This window comes from Pongo pygmaeus, chromosome 23 (assembly GCF_028885625.2).
Source record: "Pongo pygmaeus isolate AG05252 chromosome 23, NHGRI_mPonPyg2-v2.0_pri, whole genome shotgun sequence".
Taxonomy (NCBI): domain Eukaryota; kingdom Metazoa; phylum Chordata; class Mammalia; order Primates; family Hominidae; genus Pongo; species Pongo pygmaeus.
Window position 1 is genome coordinate 43,526,102 of NC_085931.1, and position 18,565 is coordinate 43,544,666.

Here is an 18,565-nt window from a genome sequence, read left to right on the forward strand (position 1 = left end):
TGCAACTGTTTCTCACCCTCTCCCCTGCCAGCCTGCACACCCCATGTCTATTATGTCCACGGCTGTATCCCCAGAGCCACACCCATGGTTAGCCCATGGGAGCCCCCTAAGGCCACGTTTGTTGGAATGAACAAATGATGGACTGTCTGCATGGTGAAAAGGAAGGGTGCCCATTTTACATGCTTGGACACTGGGGAAATGGAAGGGGCCCCATGGGACAGTATCTTGTTGACACTTGACCAGATGCCCTTTTCCTTCCCTTAGGCCTGTGGGTTGGGGATGTTGTTAAACCTCGGGCCCCGAGGTCTCCCGACTCAGTTCCAAGTCCCCAGACATGAAGTCTTCCGATGCCTCTGAGGGTGGGAAGGAGCCTCCAGAAGCAACTCACTGAGGCCTGGGTTGCGTGTGTCCTGGAGCCAGGACACAGCTGATGGTGCCAAAGACCATGCAGGGATTCCCTCCCCCTGGCACGCCTGCCAGGCTGGACCAGCCAGGAGGACGGCCTGCTTCATCCCTCACCTCGATGATGTAATCTCTGCCATCCTTGCTGTGGACGGCCTTGACGGCACAGATGTCCAGGCCGCCAAACATTTCCGAGCAGCTGTCCACCCACAGCCTGTACCTGCAGGGACAGATGGACAGACAGTGAAGTGGCCTGGGAAAGTGGGGAAGCGGGTGGAGGGAGAGAAGTGGATTCACATGGAAAAACAGGCAGGGAGGGACAGTGACACACACATCCAGACGGCGATGGAGAGAGACAGGGAAGCAGCGAGAGAGACAGAAAGACAGAGAGAGAGTTGGAATCCAACACGCAGAGACAGAGAGGCAGGGACACACATGACAGAGAGACCCAGAGAAAGAACACGAGAGAGCTAGGAAGGAGGGGAGAGACGCAGGGTGAGGGAGAGAAGGAACCAGAGTTGGGAGAGGTCTCCCCCGACCCCAGGACTTGCTGGCTCTGCAGTAATGGGGAGCTTGCCCTGCCCCCATCCAGAGTCATCCTGGACACCCAGCCACCCCTGTGTCCCTTTTCCCTTGGGAAAGCTGCTCCAAGGGCTCCAGAAGTCCCTCCAGGCTGCCGTTCCAGTCCCAGCCCTGGCCGGACGAGAGGCTGTGGAGGACAAAGGGTGCATTTTTCCCGGGGTCTGGGGCGGGTGGGCTGGGGAGACTGGCAGGCTGCTTCTGCCTCACCCAGGGGGCCTGGCCCTCTAGACCTACTGCTTTTGTTCCCTTTCCAGCCACTTGATGTCTGCAAGGCCAGTTTGCTTTGCTGGGGACAGATCTCAGCGCTGGACTTTGACCCTGCAACAAGGGGGTGGTTGTATGTGAAGAAACTGTTCCAGCTTTGCACTTAGCTTCCCCTGTGGGCTGGATTTGGGAGTCACAGGGGACTCTGTGTCAATGTTCTTGCTTTTCACTCTCCAGGGTCACACGGGGCACGCCTACTCTCACATTGCTTTGCGTCTCTGAGCCATAAGTGCTGGGATGAGGAGGGACTGTGACTGGAATGCTCTTAGAATGGAGCCTCATCTCATCCACCAAAGCCTACTGAGGCCCAGAGAGGGAGGGTGGCTGGTCCAGCTCACACAGTAAGGCAGTAAGAACACCAGGATTCCCTCGATCTCCTTGACTCCCAGTCCAGTTTTCTCATTCAGCTGTAGCACGGAGCATGTGAGATTATCAAATAAAAGGAAGGATGGAAACTCACACCCATGGAGCTCCTGCTACGTTCCAGGCATTCTGGGCCCGGGGGCTGACTCCTCATTCCCTCAAATCCCAGCACAACTCTATGAGGAAGGTTTTAACCCATCTTACTGATGGAGGAACAGGCTCAGAGCGATGATTAAGTGACTGAGTGACTGTACCGCTTCCAAATCCAGATCCTGTCTGATTCCAGATTCCAAGCAAGCCACCCTTCCTCTCATTCTGAAGGTGCCCCAGCCCATCCATTCTCACTCAGCATGGGAGACCAGGGACCTACATTCTTGCTATTAATTCCTTAATAATTTTGGAGAAGCCTCTCCCTCTTATCATAAAATGGGAAAGCCTAGATCTGATTCTGGTTGTACATCAGAATCACCAGGAGAGTTAAATGCACAAACAGCCAGACTTCAGGCTCCACCCTATGTTAGAGTAATTTCTATAATTTTTTAAAGCTTTCATGTGATTCTGATACGTGGCCACGTTTGGGGACAACCTTGGGTCCTTGGAGCTCGAAGAGTCCTCTGGGCTCTCTGATCAGGGTCCTCGTTTTTGGCCCCAGTGGCTGACTTGTGGGTGCCACACAGGGTGAGCTGTGCCCTGAGACACACTCATAAATCAGGTTTCTTCTCAATGGAACGTGGAAATTTGAGCTGAGGTCCAGAGGCAGCTGTTTCCAGAGGCTGTTTTGAAAGGATGAACCTTGGGGTCCCCTGCTGGCTACACCCCATAGGGCACAGGCATCCCAGGGTCTAGGAAGGGGCTGCAGGCGTACAGCAGTGTGAGAGTGCTTGGAGAATCGGGGGGGCCCTGCTCCCCTCCTGCCAGGTGGGACTAGCACTGACCAAGCGACATCATTGGTTTTGCCCAGGAGTCAGGCCACCTGGCAAGCAGGCGAGCCAGTGGAGGGCGGGGTCAGGCCCTGAGTATGAGTCCCTGTATGGATTTTGCTCCTGTGGGGATAGGACTGGGGATCTCTCCAGCCCAGACCCTGGAGTTCCGCCTGTGACTGGAAAAGGGAAAGTGGATTCCAGGCCTGGGCAGGCCCACTCCCATGGTAGGTTCCTCCAGGGATGGCCCATGCAGCCTGGGACTTGGCAGAGCCAGGGATAGGTGGCCTGCTGGGGACATCTGTGAGTGGCTCAGGAGGCACAGGGGAAGGCTGGGCTCACATTCTGGAAGGGCTATAGAGAGGACGGCCACGACTGTCCCGTGAATACCTGTTGGGGGAAGGAGGTGACTGCCTCAGCCACATGATTCAGTCGTGCCAGGTCATGAGCGCAGCCTCCAGGAGACTCATTAGCACAGGTGGGTTCCCAGGTGGAAGGTGGCAGCTGCCCCCTGGGGTTGATGGGAAGGGCAGGTGCTCCTCCCTGCCAGGGGCTGGTTCTGGATTAGGTGCAGCCCTCTCTCATTCAGTCCTCACACCTGCACTCTGACTTGGGTATTACTGCTTTCATTTTGCAGTTGAAGAAGCTCAGAAATCATGAGCATGCCTAAGGTCATACTCAGTCTTTGTTACTGTAGGGGACGCTCCCACTCCGGTCTCCAGGGGTGCAGACCTGACATGGGCCTCCAATCACAGCGTTGCAGTGTCTTGGGCCATAGTGATTGGTTCAGGGATGGTCATGTGACCTAAGCCAGGCCAACCAGTACATATGGCTCAGTTCTAGGCTTTGGTTGAAATGATTGGGAAACAGAAGTTTTCCTTCTTTTGAGCCTGACACTGTGAGGATGAAAGCCTGGAGCCACTGTGTGCTACCATAAAATGAAAGAGCCTGCCTGGACCAAGCCAACACAGAAAGAAGCTGAACTTGGGTGGGCAGAGAAGGAGCCTTAAGGCCTTACCTGACACTGTATATCTGGAGTCGTCCACTGACGACTCATGTAAAGGGGGATTTACATGAGCCAGTAAATCCCCCTTTTTGTGCAAACCAATTTGATTTGTGTGGTAGCCCTTGCAACCGATACAGAGTTCTTAGAGGGAAGGATTGGATTTTTTCATCCTTTAGTGCTCAGCACAACATGGCCTGCAGTAGGTACTCAATCAGTGTTCACTGAACAGAGCTTTTTGAGCTCACAGCCCATGCTCTGTCCACTGCTATTGTGTGGCTGCTGGCAGAGGTCACAGGGCATTGCAGGCAAGAAGGTATGTGTGTGGCAGGCCCTGAGACCAGCCGACTTGGCCCTTCGGCCCTTCCTCCTTTTTTTTTTTTGAAACAGAGTTTTGCTCTTTTTGCCCAGGCTTGAGTTCAATGGCGCGATCTCAGCTCACTGCAACCTCCACCTCCCAGGTTCAAGTGATTCTCCTGCCTCAGCCTCCCGAGTAGATGGGATTACAGGTGCCCACCACCATGCTTGGCTAATTTTGTATTTTTGGTAGAGATGGGGTTTCACCATGTTGGTCAGGCTGGTCTTGAACTCCTGACCTAAGGTGATCTGCCCGCCTCGGCCTCCCAAAATGCTGGGATTACAGGTGTGAGCCACCGCGCCCAGCCGGCCCTTCCTTAAGGGGGGCTGGCACACAGTATCTAAAGGGAGAAAGACCGAAAAACCCTTCAGCCAGAGAGCATCCCTAAAACATGCATGATTCATGGGACGTCAGCCTCTCCCTATTCATATTGAGTTGGAAGGAAGCTTGAGAGAGAAGCGGACTCTCCAATATGCCTGGTCTCCTAATAATGCTTCCTTGCAGCTGTCAGAGCACAGGAGGGCTGGCCAGGGCTTCCTGACCTCTTCCTATAGCAGCTGGTCAGGGCTGGAAAGACCTCGGACTTGGAGTCATGACAGCTGGGTTCTACTCTCAGCTCTGTCATTAATTAGCTCTGTGATCCTAGACAAATCACTTCCCCTCTCTGAGTTTTCTTCTCGCATCTGTAAAATGGGGTTATTTTAATACCTGCCCTGTAGGTTGCTGTAGGCAGTGAAGATGATCATGTCTAAAAAAGTGCTCTGTGGATAGTGAGGCACTGGACGGAGGGTGGAGTGGCCTTCTTTTCAGGGCCTTTTGTTGCATTCCCCCTTCAGCTCCCACCGTGGCCAGTGCCTCTCCCTACACCTCCTTTGTCTCTTACCTGTCTGTCATGGCCACCTGCTCCAGCATGGCAGAGCCTGTGTTGGCCTTCCAGTTCCCAGAGATGGAGGTTCTCCTGTACCAGAACAAATAACACGTTGAGGGAATTAGGGACCCTCGTCACTGATCTGCTTTCCTTCTTTGCTTTGGCTGTCAGGAGGCTCTGATTCAAATAACTGGCTCACGTAATGGCATGTATTCTTACGTACACACCTTGTCTTCAACTATATTTTCCTATGTTTATTGCCCTTCATGCTGTTTGCCTTTTTTATTTGTTGGATCCTAGGTATTGTTTTCTAAGTCATCTTTGAAATTGAAAGATTAAATTAAAAAATGCCTACATCATCTGACGAAATCCCCCAAACTTTGGCCTGTTTTTGAGGAGAATGAGGGCAGTGTGTGTAGCCCCTGGTGATTCTGGAATCTTTTCAGGGCCCCAAAATGTTAGAAAAGTGATCCTTAGAGAGAAGTGACTAGTTTTCTCTGGTGAAGATTAGGAAGGCCTTCTGGTCTCTGACTGTCTTGCCATCCTTCTCTGTTTCCCTGCCTTTTCTGCTCCAGTAACAACCAACCTCCCTTCCGGTGCTCCACTGCCCATGGCTCTTTCTCATGGCCTCTGCCGGCCTTCTTCCCTTTACTCCATACAGTCTTTGTCTCCATCTTTGCCTCCCTAAGTCCTGCTCATCCTTCAGGTTTCATCTGACATACGACTTCCTGACAGCCCACCTTCCACAGCAAAAATAGACTGCCCGGTACTACACCCTACACTAATGTTCAGTAATGCTCATCTCCCTTCTGATGACTGCATTAGTGTCCTCTCTTCTCTGATGGAGGGGAGTCCTGAGGGTAGGGGACATGTTTAACTTCATCCCCTGTATACCCAGTATCCAGTGGGACCTGGCAGGTAGTAGGTGCCCAGTAGGTACCTACTGGGTGAGGAACTGTGTACACTGGGGGAGAATCCAGACAAGCTATCTATCACTAATGATGCATCTGGCCTCGGCAAAGACTGAATGAGTTTAAGCACAGTGGTGGAGGTAAAGCTATTTGTCTTACGGTCAAGGGAAGGTATGTCTTTGAGATCAAAGGGTGAACTGGGGAGAGGAATTGACACAAAAATGTATCATTGTAAGAGAAAATTGAAGTAAAAATGCTGAGAATAGATGACCACCAAGAGCCATAAGGCACTGCACCGTAGTTGGCAAGGTTGTTTCCCATGGAGCTATAGGTGAAGAGTTCTGAGACTGGGCACATACACTGAGATGGAACCAAAAAAGTGGACAGATGGTGGATGGGGGAGCTGGATTTTTCTCTATTGGAGTGGGAAGTTATGGATTAGCAGTCAGGAAAGGCTAAAATGAACCAAGTGGTACCGGGTGAAAGTCAGGGACATCCATAGGACTCTGTTTAGCTTCATAGGGATGTCGATGGGAATATATAGAAAAAATTATGGATATATGTGTATATATGGGTAAGGATACACACATGTACTTCCTTACTGTGTCTGCTAGGACTTAGAAAGAATGACAGCCCAGTAGCGACAAGCACAAAGGCCCGAGTGCAGGGCAAGGAGTGGGCCAGAGAGGAGGTTGAATGGTCGGGGAAATTCTACACTGAAGTCTGACATGAACCCCCTCCTTTGGAGATGGGCCAGCCCAAGGTCCAGGAAACTCGGTAAGTAATGACAAAGTGGAGCTGTCAGGCCAGGGAGGCTCAGCAGAAAAAATGCTGCAATGAGGTAATCCTCAAGAAAAAAAAAACTGGGACAAGGTGTCGTCAATGTCAAGTGGAAGCTCAAACAATGAAGAGAGGAGGGAAATGATATCATGGCTGAAGGCAGGGGCCTCAGGAATGCACTGGAATGGGCCATAACTCAGAGGGGGCAGGGAGGAGGTGATTTTATCACCCCAAGGCCATCTGAGAGCAGTGGCAGGTCTGGCCTGCCTCACGGGAGGAAGAGGTTGATTGGTGGAATAGGGCAGAGTTACTCCTTGAGAATGAGCTCCATCCCTTTCCTGGGAATACTTCCTTCTAGGGCAACTGCCTGCACCCCCTCTAGTTTCACAAGCAATGACAGGGCACAGTAGTTGCAACAGAGACGATCTGGCCCGTCAAGCCTAAAATTACCACCTGGCCCTCTACAGAAAAAGTTTGCTGACCCTTGGTCTAGGCAATCCAGGTAGTGCTAAAGCAACCACAGGCAATCCATAAATGGGCGTGCATGGCTGTGATCAACAGAACTGTATTTAGAGACAGGTGGCAGCTGGATTCGGCCTGTGGTTGTGGTTTGCCAACCCTAGCTTAAAGCACAAGCAATCCACACAGAAGCCTGTGGATGGAGGGACTTTCTAGCTGTCCAATGCTAACCCTTGCAGTCCTCAGATATGGAGCCCTGCACACAGTCAGTGCCCCATAAATGCTTGGCAACCAGGCAACGATTGGCCCTCTGGGGTCTCATCATTTCAAGTGGAACTAACAATAACATTCCAGAGTGAAAGACAGACAGGGCTTAGAGCAAAGACCTCTCCCGAGAACGAGACAGTCCTCCTATTCCAGAAGTCCCCGTTCATCCTTATAACCACAGCCCCATGTAATCCATGCTTTGTTGAACCATCTCTAGGGTGAAGGCTGGCTGCTTTTCTCTGCCTGGCATTCTTTCCTTTTCCTTTAGATTCAGCACCTCTATTTCCACTGGGCAATGGCCCTGACCACACTGCATGCCTTCTTATAAAGTTTTCTGCTTTTCTCTAATCAATAAAATGCGATCAAAGTTGGACTAATCAGTACTTTTTCCACGGAATCACAATCTTGAGTTAAGCCTTGAAAATGACTAGGGCAGATTCATTTACCAGTGGGGATGCAACGAAAATTGTTTATTATTATCTCTGGCTGCCCACATTCCTGGGGCTACTCTGTATCCGAATGTTTCTGAACTTGATAATTGAGTTGGGAGATTTTTTTTGTTTGCTTTTTTAAAGTTTCTGATAACCCATGGTTTTCTAGTAAATTCCCTTTAAAAACCCATTAAGTTAATGAGATGTGGTTTCTGTTGCTTGCAGGCAGAGAAATCTGGTGTAACCTCCTAATTGGTCTTATTGGCTTTAGAGAAACCGTTTTGCAACTCACAGCCTCATGGTCACCTTTATATAAATACAGATCAGATCCTTTGCTCAGAAGAGAGAGAAAAAAAAAAATCCAAAACCCTCAGCAAGGTATTCAAAGCCCCCCTTGATTTGTCCCCAAATTTCTCTCTCAAAGACAAATATCCTGTGTGTATGTGCAGTTCCCTAGACATGCCAAGCACCTTTCTTGCTCTGGAGGAAACAGCCCTTGCTTGGGTAGACAGATCTCTGCCCAGGGATAAGCAGTGACTGGACATCAGCCCCTCAGCTGCACTGGCCAGAGGAGAAGGGCAGTAAGGAGATAGGATGGAAGATAATGATGCACCCTTGGGTGCAGGAGACAGCAGCTGGACATGCACCTCTGGGCTCCCTTCCTCCCACGCTCCCCCAGCCCCTGCCCCAGAGACTCACATGTAAGCCTTGTAGTTGGATCCAATTTTCTGGACGCGGATGTCATACTTGGAGTCGATGAAGGCCTCGGTGGTGGCGTAGGTTTTGGCCATGGCGACCACGCTGGTGATGTCCTGGAAGTCAAGCTGGTTTTCCACTTTGATCTGTGTGGGAGGATGAGGGGGATGAGTGCCACCCACCCTGCGTTCACTGAGCCCACTCCGTGCCAGGAACAAGTGCTCTGTCTATAGACACGAATTCCCTTCAGAAGGTCACCTGCTGGCAGGGGTGACAGACACGGGAAGCAAATCATTCCACCACACACTGCGCGAGCTGCAGAGAGGAAGGCAGAGATTCCGCTTGGGTGGTCGAGAAAGCTTTACAGAGGAGGTGAGCTCTGAACTGGGTTTGGAAGGATGAACACATTTCAGATGGATGAGGTAGTGGGGCCATCCTCCAGAGATGCGCGAGGAGCCCACAGTGGAGGAAAGGGCAGGTGGCACAGACTCGCTGATGGGGGATGCGGCACAGGCCATCGGGAACAGACTGTGGAGGGCCACAGTCTCTGGGAAGGAGCTAGGATTTTTAGCCTGAATTTTCGGCAAAGCCACTGAAAGAGGGAGTGGAGTTTAAACAAGGAAATGGTGTAGTTTGCGTTTTAGCAAAATCACTGAAGCAGTTGTGTAGAGGATCGAATGGAGGGGTGTGATATGAGACACAGAGGGGACAGTTAGGAAGAAGGGAGCGTGCATGTGTGCGTGGTGTGTATGTGTAGGGAGCGTGCATGCTGGTGAGTGTTGTGGAGTTTGTGGGAGATGTCTGTGTGTGGTGTGTTTGCATGTGTTTGCTGTATGCTATGTGTGGTATGTTCCTTGTGTGTTCGTGTGTGTGTAGTGTGTGATATATGTGTGTGTTGTGAGTTTGCTGTGTGTGCTGTGAGTTGTACATGTCGTGTGTAGTATGTGGTGCTTCTGTGTGTGTGTAGTGTGTGATATGTGTGTGGTGTGTTTGCTGTGTGTGGTGTGTGTTGTACATGTGGTATATAGTATGCGGTGCTTCTGTTTGTGTGTGTGTGTGTGTGCACGCAGGCACACACTGGAGAGGCCAGAGGCTGGGAGAGAAACTCACACTGTTGACTAGACTGAGCCAGGAACACAGAGGTGTCCTGGGCTTGGGGAGAGGTCCCAGGAGAGGTTCCAAGGCCAAGCACAGAGGACGAGGCCAAGGCTCCAAGATAGTGATCTTAAGACAGAACAGAGGCTGACTCCCAGCGGCTGTGGACAGCTGGGCCAGCTGCTCCCTCCCACGGGCCATGGGAGCCTTGCTTGTCCAGAAGCAGCTCCCCCCTTCCCTGTCACCCTCACCCCGACAGCAGAGGAGTTCTGATGCTGGGTCAGAGACGGGCAGAGCCCTGTGGAGTGGCCGGGCACTGGGCGGTCTGCGTGGGGTTGGTCTCGGCCACACCCCATCTCACGTCCTTCCGATCTCCCTCTCAGCCGTTTTCTGCCTGCCCTTTGAGGCTCAGCGCTGTCTTGGTGACTCCGTCCCTCCCACAAGAATGCCCACTCACATTTGCACTAGCTGTGATGCTTATGCAGAGTCTTTACAGCTCTCCGTGGGGCCCAAACAGGATTGTGAGCAGGCAGGCAGGCTGGACACTGTCGTGGTCACTTAACAGATAAGGAAACTGAGATTTCTTGACCTGCTCAAGGTTTATAAAGCAGCTGAGCCCAGAGCTAGGCGTGAAACTCTGGACTCCGAAGGCACAGCTTTTCCTTGAACCATCTCAGGGGTCTGTACGTAGGTGCTTGCCTGTTCTACCATAACGGACATAAAAAGCAACAGCAGAGAGGCTGGACAAGCCATCTCTCTTCTTGGCTCTCTGAGTGATGACTCCAAGTCTCAATTTGCAGAGAAAATAAAGGTGACCAGGCAAGAGTTCCCTATTTTCCAGCCCTTTTCAAACTCAGCTACCCCATTTCTTCCTCCCAGCTGCAGTGGCAGTGGTGTGCCTCCTTCCTTTGTTCTGGGTCTTCTAAGCCCTTGGTTTTAGCTGGGTACCTGGCCTCCTCAGCCAGAGATTACTTTGCTCCAGTCTGTCATGCAGGTAGATGTGCCTGAGTCTCCAAGCTCTGGCCAGTGAAACCTGGGTAGCCGTGATATTAGCAACCTCTGGGTGGTGCCCTGAAGATGAAGATAATCTTCCTCATCCTTTTTCCTTCTTTGCTCTGGCCGGGAATATGAACATGATGGTACGAGCAGCAGCCGCCATCTTGGGCCATGAGATGGAAGCTGCACGTTGAGGATGGCTGAGTAGAAAGATGGAAGGACCTGGGTCACTAGCACTGTGAAGCTCCCTTTCTGAGACAGGGTCTCAATATGTTACGCAAGCTGAGTGCTGTGGCACGATCATGGCTCACTGCAGCCTTGACTTCCCGAGCTCAAGCAATTCTCCTGCCTCAGCCTGCCGAGTAGCCAGGACTACAGGTGTGCACCACCACGCCTGGCTAATTTTTGATTATTTGTAGAGACAGGGCCTCACTATGTTGACCAGGCTGTTCTCAAACTCCTGAGTTCAAGCGATCTTTCTGCCTCGGCCTTCCAAAGTGCTGGGATTACACACTTGAGCCACTGCGCCGGGGCCCTATTATGTGGGTCTTTGTTAAAGCAGCCAAATGACATTTCTGCTCATTATTTTTACTCTCTTGCTTTTCATTGATTCTTTATTCTTTGGATTAACGTGATCAAGGATCCACCATTCTCCTCAACATGTTCTTGCTTTTCAGAACCTCAGTTACGCACCACTGTCTATCTCTACATCTTCATTCCCCACTTGCCCCTCAACCCACTTTCTTTAGGTTTCACTCCCTACCATTCCCCTGAGACTGATTTGGCCAAGGTCCCGTTTGGTCCCCTCTTTGGCAAATCCCATAGAATACCTCTGGTCCTTGCCCCGCGTTGACCCTCTGTAGCACCTAAAATTGGTGAACTTTGGGAAATATGATTTCCATACCACTGTTTTCCCAGTTCTCACCCTTTCTTTCTGGCAACTTCTTCACAGTCTATGTTGCCACCTCTTCCTCCAATGCCCCTTTGATGGTCCTGGGGTTTCATCTCAGCTAGTATTCAGGGTCAGCTGGAGAGAATCGGAATTGCCAAAATGCAAGAATCGGGCGAGCGTTTGCAGGGATGGCTTGTTTAATTCACATTTCTGTCCTTGGTGGCCTTGGGAAGAACCAGAACTCCTTTGGCACCTTGGTTTCCTAGACAGCCCTGAGCACAGAGTGGGCTACCTTGGAGGTGTCTAGCTGTCCACAGCATCATTTTCCTGCTTTACAGTCATGATACACCCTGATATGGGGGGCATGTGTCCGTCTAGGGTACACTTTACACTATCTCCTCTCCCTGGCATCTTCATACCGCTGTGTGGCCACATTTTGGCCAAGAAGATGTGAGCAGAAGAGGTGTATGAACTTCCAGGCTGTGCCGTTAAAGGGCAGGGGAGGGCTTTGTACTCCTCGCTTCTCTCCCCTTGCTGGCTGGAGTGTGGACCATCTTTGACAGTGTAGCTGAGGGCAACACAGCAGGGATGGATGATCAATAAGATGGATGATCAATAAGATGGTGATGAAACCATGGTAGTTCCACGCCAGCCCTGGGCTGCTTTTGTGCAGAGCAGAGAAAGAAAGTCCTAGTTTGTTTACACCATTGTAAGTCTTTCTTATGGCAGCTGAAATTTATCCCAATTATTATACAAGCCCTAAGTAAATTTTTGTGGAATACATCATGCATTCTTTCACAGAGTAGACAAAGAGAGCAAAGGGAGAAAGCACAGACATAGTGGTTTAATTCAGGAGTGGGCAGCCGCCCTCTGGGAACCCTTCTCTTCTGTCTTCGTTTGAGTGCTTGTGCACTGGGGTCCCATTCTGTTCTCTCCAACAGTGAGCATGGAACCCAGGTCTCTCTCTCTCTTTCTCTTTTTTTTTTTTTGAGACAGAGTCTCACTTACTCTGTTGCCCAGGCTGGAGTGCAATGGTGCAATCTTGGCTCACTACAACCTCTGCCTCCTGGGTTCAAGTGATTCTCTTGCTTCAGCCTCTCAAGTAGCTGGGACTACAGGTATATGCCACCATGCCTGGCTAATTTTTGTATTTTTAGTAGAGACGGGGTTTCACCATATTGGCCAGGCTGGTCTTGAACTCCTGACCTCAAGTGACCCACCCACCTCAGCCTCCTAAAGTGTTGGGATTACAGGTGTGAGCCCAGGTCTCTTATACATAGGCATTTCAAAGCTTCAGGAGAGGCCTTGGCCAAATGTTCCTTTTTATTTTATTTTCTATTTATATTTATTTATTTTTTTAAAGAGACGGGGTCTCACTCTGTCACCCAGGCTGGAGTGCAGTTGTGCAATCATGACTCACTGCAGCCTTGAACTTCTGGGCTCAAGCATTCCTCCCACCTCAGCCACTTGAGTAGTTGGGACTACAGGCGTCACCACATCCAGCTGATTTTATGCTCTTTTTCGGTACAGAAGGTCTCCCACATTGTATGACACCTGGGCAATAAAAAACCGATTCTACCCCTGGAACCACCATTTCTGTCTCCCCGTTAGACTGTGAGCTTCTTGAGGACAGACGAGTGTTGTCTCCAGCTGTTGCACTGGTGCCAGGCGCATTGCACGTGCTCTGCACGAGTTTGCTGGATTGACTTTAAGAAGGTTGGATCAAGACCTGCTTATAATTTAGGAGGGGGGCAAGAAACTAGAAGGAAAAACAAGAGAGTTCCAAAAAAAGGCAAAGAAATTGTGTTTCAAGGAAACTTGTCTTTTATAAGGTGGATATTTCCATGCATTCTTGGGTAGGTGCTACGCTCTCTGAGGGTTACTGCCTCCCTCACAAGTTCTTGAGAACCGGAAGAATTCCAGGATTCTGGCGAAGGGGGCAGGTGGTCTGGAGCCTCGGTGGGTGGGTGCTGGAGGGGACTCTGGGATGGTCCTCAGGCCAGAGAGGGTAGTTGGGGTGAGAGAGCACTGGGGACACAGCCCTGAGGATGGTGAAATGGCTGCTAGCCTGGGCAGGGAGTCTTGGCACTCCGCTTTATTTACTGGCTGGAAATCCCTCCAAGGGTTCACAAAGACAAACTGAAAACAGGAAGCCCTCAATGAGCTGTGATTCAAGATTACCCATTTGCTGCCCTAGGGGCTATGATGGGGCCACTGTGAACTCTCCAAAACAGACCCACCCACACCCTCGCCTCCCTCGCCCCTCTTCTCCCTTCTCTTATCTCCTCTCTCCTCTCTCTCCTTTCTCTTGCATCCTTGCCTTCTCACTCTCTCCTCTCTCTCCTTTCTCTTGCATCCTTGCCTTCTCACTCTCTCCTCCCTCCCCTTTCTCCCCTTTTCTCTCTCTCACACTCCTTGCCTGCTCTCTTACTCTGTTTTTTTTGGTGTTGTTGTTGTTGAGACAGAGTCTCGCTCTGTCGCCTAAGCTGGAGCGCAGTGGCACAATCAGGGCTCACTGTAACCTCTGCCTCCCACGTTCAAGCAATCCTCCACCTTAGCCTCTTGAGTGGCTGGGACTACCGGCGCATGACATCACAGCCTGGCTATTTTTTCTTTTTCGTATTTTTTGTAGAAATGAAATTTCCCCATGTTGCCCAGGCTGGTCTCGAACTCCTAGGTTCAGGAGATCCTCCCACCTTGGCCTCCCAAAGTGCCGGGATTATAGGCATGAGCCACCATGCCCGGCCACTCTTCCTCTTGCTTTTAATGTCATCTGTTTCCCTCTTGCACCTCTTTCCTCCTTGATTTTTCCTTGTTGCTTACTTCTTCTCTTATCTTTCTCCAGCCTCTCCCTTCCACCTCCTTCTCTGTCTCCTTCAGTTTTCCTGACCTCTTTTCAATGTTGCCATTCTTCTTCTGCTTCTCATTTCTTCTTCATTCCTTTCTCTCTGTCTTTCCTGCTTCCTTCCCCTCATGGTCCCCCCATTCAGGTTCTCACACTCTTCTCCTCTCCTGCTTTCTGAATTGCTTTACCCTCTTGTGTGCTTGTGTGCACACATGTGTGTATGTGTGCATGCATGCATGCATGCATGTATGCTCTGTCCTGAGGCTGAGCAAGGAGGGAGAGTGGAAACAGAGGCAGAGAAAGTGGACAGAGGAGTCAGGATGCAATTCCAAATCTTCTGAATGGGTTTTGGCTCAGAGGTCTCCTGTTCCAAATTTCAAAGTCCAATCTGGGATGGGAAAGTCATCTACATACTTAGTAGACTGTCTGCTATTTGCTTGACTATCTCCAATAGCAGGGAGCTTACTATCAGGCAGGGCAGCTCAATCCCTTTTAGGAAACCTCTAACCTGTTCTGGTGTATATCACACCAGGAATGAATGAATGGCCCTCGTTATCCTATGGAGTAAGTCTTAGCCCTCTGCCTTGTGTCTGCACTTCATCCATTTGAAGAGAGCCACTCAGGTGTGCACAAGTCATTCTTTCCTTAACCCGTTCCTAATATGAGCTGCTTCCAGGCCCTTCACCATCATGAAATGCCCATATTTGACAACCTCTTAAACTACATAATACCCAGAATTACACAACAGACCCCAGGTGTGGTTTCACCAGCAGAGATCAGATAAGACTGTCCCCTCCCTCTATCCAGAATCCACCTGGCATATTCCTGCCTCAGGGCCTTTGCACTTGCTGTTCCGAGCCTGCACGGGGTTTCACCATGTTGGCCAGGATGGTCTTGAACTCCTGAGTTCAAGCCGTCTGCCCACCTTGGCCTGGCAAAGTGCTGGGATTACAGGCAGCCATGGTGCCTGGCCTCAGGTTATTTTATTTTATTTTTTATTATTATTTTTTTGAGACAGAATTTTGCTCTGTCGCCAGGCTGGAGTGCAGTGGCACGAACTCAGCTCGTTGCAACCTCTGCCTCCTGGGTTCAAGCGATTCTCCTGCCTCAGCCTCCTGAGTAGCTAGGACTACAGGCGCCTGCCACCATGCCCGGCTAATTTTTTGTATTTTTAATACAGACGGGGTTTCACCATGTTAGCCAGGATGGTCTCAATCTCCTGACCTTGTGATCCGCCTGCCTCGGCCTCCCAAAGTGCTGGGATTACAGGTGTGAGCCACCGTGCCTGGCCTAAAATATTTATATTTTTACGCCACCTGTTCTAGAAAGAATTTATGGCAAATTTCGAAGATATATAACATACAACATGAGACGTAATTAAAAGCCGGGTGATAGCAATTCCACTATTAAAAATCCATCCTAAAGATAAAATGGAAGACACATGAAATGGTATGCACGCAAGACTGTTTACTGCAGCACGACGTGTAAAAGAAAGTTTTCTGTCAACAACTGGGCCATGTTCTATACTCTCAGAGGGTTATAGCTCCACCTTAAGCCTTGAGGACAGGATGAAGTTAGATGAGACCCTGAAGACGGGTGGGCGGCCTAGAGCTGTGGATGGAGCTGGAGGGATGTTGGGATGGTCCTCTGGCCAGAGGAGGCATTTGGGATAAGAAGACACGTAGGGCGGACTGCCACCGGGATGGTGCATTTACTGCTGACCTACATGTTCCTCAGCAGGGGACAGCTGCATCCATGGTGCTCCATGCACACAACTGAATGCTTTGCAGTCAGGAGAAGGCAATGAGGAGGATCTACATACTGCTATGGAGTGAAAAAAATAGGGTGTAGAATAATGAGGATAACATGCAATCTTTTTTTTTTTTTTTGAGACAGAGTCTCCCTCTGTCACCCAGGCTGGAATGCAGTGGCATGATCACGGCTTACTGTAGCTTCAACCTCCTGGGCTCAAGCAATCCTCCTGCCGCAGCCTCCCCAGTAGCTGAGACTACAGGCATGTGCCACCACATCTGGCTAATTTTTTATTTTTTGTAGAGAGAGGATCTCACCATGTTGCCCAGGCTGGTCTCAAATTGCTGGGCTCAAGCAATTCTCTGGTCTTGGCCTCCCAAAGTGCTGGGATTACAGGCATGAGCCACCATGCCCAGCCAACATGCAAACTTTTATCAAGAATTTTTTTGTGGACAATGCACATATTTGATTAAAAAATACAGGCTGGGTGTGCAGGCTCACGCCTGCAATCCCAGCATTTTGAGAGGCCAAAGTGGGTGGATCACTTGAAGGCAGGAGTTTGAGACCAGCCTGGCCAGCATAATGAAACTCAGTCTCTACTAAAAATACAAAAATTAGCCAGGCATGGTTGTGTGCACCTGTACTTGGAAGGATGAGGGAAGAGAATTGCTTGAACCTAGGAGGCGGAGGTTGCAGTGAGCTGAGACTGCACCACTGTACTCCAGCCTGGGCAACAGAGCAGACTCTGTCTCAAAAAAAAAAAAAAAAAAAAAAATGCAATGAAGGAATGAACCAAAACCAAATGAGAACGTTACCTATAGAGGGAAGGGAAGTGGGAGGTGACAGGGATGGAAGCTAGTCCTCACTGTATATATCTTGTTTTTATAATTTTGGCTTTGGAAGCAAACAAAAATGGTTATTAACTATAAAACAAAATAAATCAACTGGAGAAAGAATTTCCTGAAAATAGAAAACAAAATAAAGTTAGTCTAACAATATATCAAGCTAGTGGCTTAAACTTACAGAGAAGAATTATTTCAAGTGACTTTGTAACAGAAAGCTGAGCACGTGGATCTCTGTGCTATTCCATTTCTTAGATGAATAAATTCTTACTATTACTTATAACCCACAGTATTATAATATACTTATTTGACTGTCCTTCACACTAGAATTTATTTCTTAACAGCCTGATCAGTAATTGGTACATGGTAGGTGTTCTATAATTTGTTTAACCACATTAAAAAAAAAAAAAAGCTCAACACAACAGTAACTATATGTCCCCAGCAGAAAATATCCAAAAGATTTTAAAAAACTGCTAAGAAATATAAAATTTTATTCAATTTGTTAGTAATAATAATGGTATTGCTATTTTAAAGCCATTATAATAGTAATAATGCTATTAGGACCCAAGATTTTTAAATGTAAGAGAAAAGAGATATAATTTTAAAATAAAATAAATAAGTGTTGTAATCTAAGATTTGAATTCAAAATATCAGGATGAATTTATGATGTATTTTTCTCTTAAAAACATATATACATTTTTTCCTGTGTCTGCCAAAAAGGCCTAGAAAGAATGGCAAAAAAAATAAGAATAAACATATTTAGCACCCAGATTGTGGTCTCTAAAAACCATTATGTTATTGAAAGGCTTCCATGGCTCCTTGGGGAAATGACTGATTCCAGGTTTGGGCAGAAAATGTACAAGATGAGTTCAAAACATCTTATCATGCTAGTAAAACGAAAGCTACCATGTCAAGAAGACACATAAATCAACTCAAAAGGGCTCCCATTAGCCAAAGATGGGATAACTTGAGTATCAGAAAGAATAGTGACTTCAACAGATTGAAATATATCAAATTGTTAATAACCAATGACAAAAAGGTTATTGGTCACGTTTGGAGGATGCTAAGACACTATCTCATTATTCTGAAAAAAATGGGTAAACAATGTGACGGAGAAATGTTGTCTTTGATGATTTCTAGCTACTAAATGCAAAAGCAAGAGAATTAGAAGATCATCCTTCTGCAGCCCCTAATGCAATAACAGATTGAGGCAATGCTGATCAATGCCAAGGCCATTGGGGAAAGGCTGATGGGAAACTTGATAATGTGTGGATCAGGCAGACGATACCTGAGCTCAAGGACCAATCTTAACATCTCAATAGAGAGACTTGTCAGTCAGATGTGATGCAAGATAATAGCCCCTACCCCCACCCTGCACCAGGTAAGTATTCTTGCCAGAATCCAGAACCTGATTCAGATAAAAATCTCTGCATTTAACTACTAGTTTACAGGAAATGCAGGGGATAGAGGAACAACATGGAGCTGCCATTGGCCAAATTAACATGTAGGAAATTCTACAGGAAAAATGGCCTCCCCCCACCAATAAAAAAATGACAAAGAAACAAAAAACAGAGGAAAGTGAACTGTTATAGATCATAAGAGGCTTATGTCATACTAACCACGTGAATATGAAAGACTTGTCTGCATACAATGGAACACATCAATTAACAGGAGGCTATTGAACACTGACGATATACTAGATGATATTAAAGAATTATTATTATGTTTTTAGGTCTTTGGCTACATTAGAGACAAAAAAAGAAGCTTTTGTGTGTTAGAAATATTCACTGAAATATTTATGGGTGAAATGACTTGATATCTGAGATTTGCTTTAAAATA

General features: G+C 48.6%; 1 protein-coding gene across 5 annotated transcripts in view; it reads right to left on the reverse strand.

Moving 5' to 3' along the window:
• SYN3 (synapsin III) overlaps nucleotides 1-18,565 on the reverse strand; it is a 545,948-nt gene that overhangs the window by 19,753 nt on the left and 507,630 nt on the right. For all 5 annotated transcript variants that reach the window (XM_054469879.2, XM_063663289.1, XM_063663290.1 and 2 more), the window contains 3 exons: nucleotides 8,308-8,450; nucleotides 4,776-4,850; nucleotides 520-622 (listed from right to left, as the gene is read on the reverse strand). In XM_054469879.2, coding sequence (XP_054325854.1) covers nucleotides 520-622; nucleotides 4,776-4,850; nucleotides 8,308-8,450 — 321 coding nt within the window. The remainder of the gene's footprint in view (nucleotides 1-519; nucleotides 623-4,775; nucleotides 4,851-8,307; nucleotides 8,451-18,565) is intronic.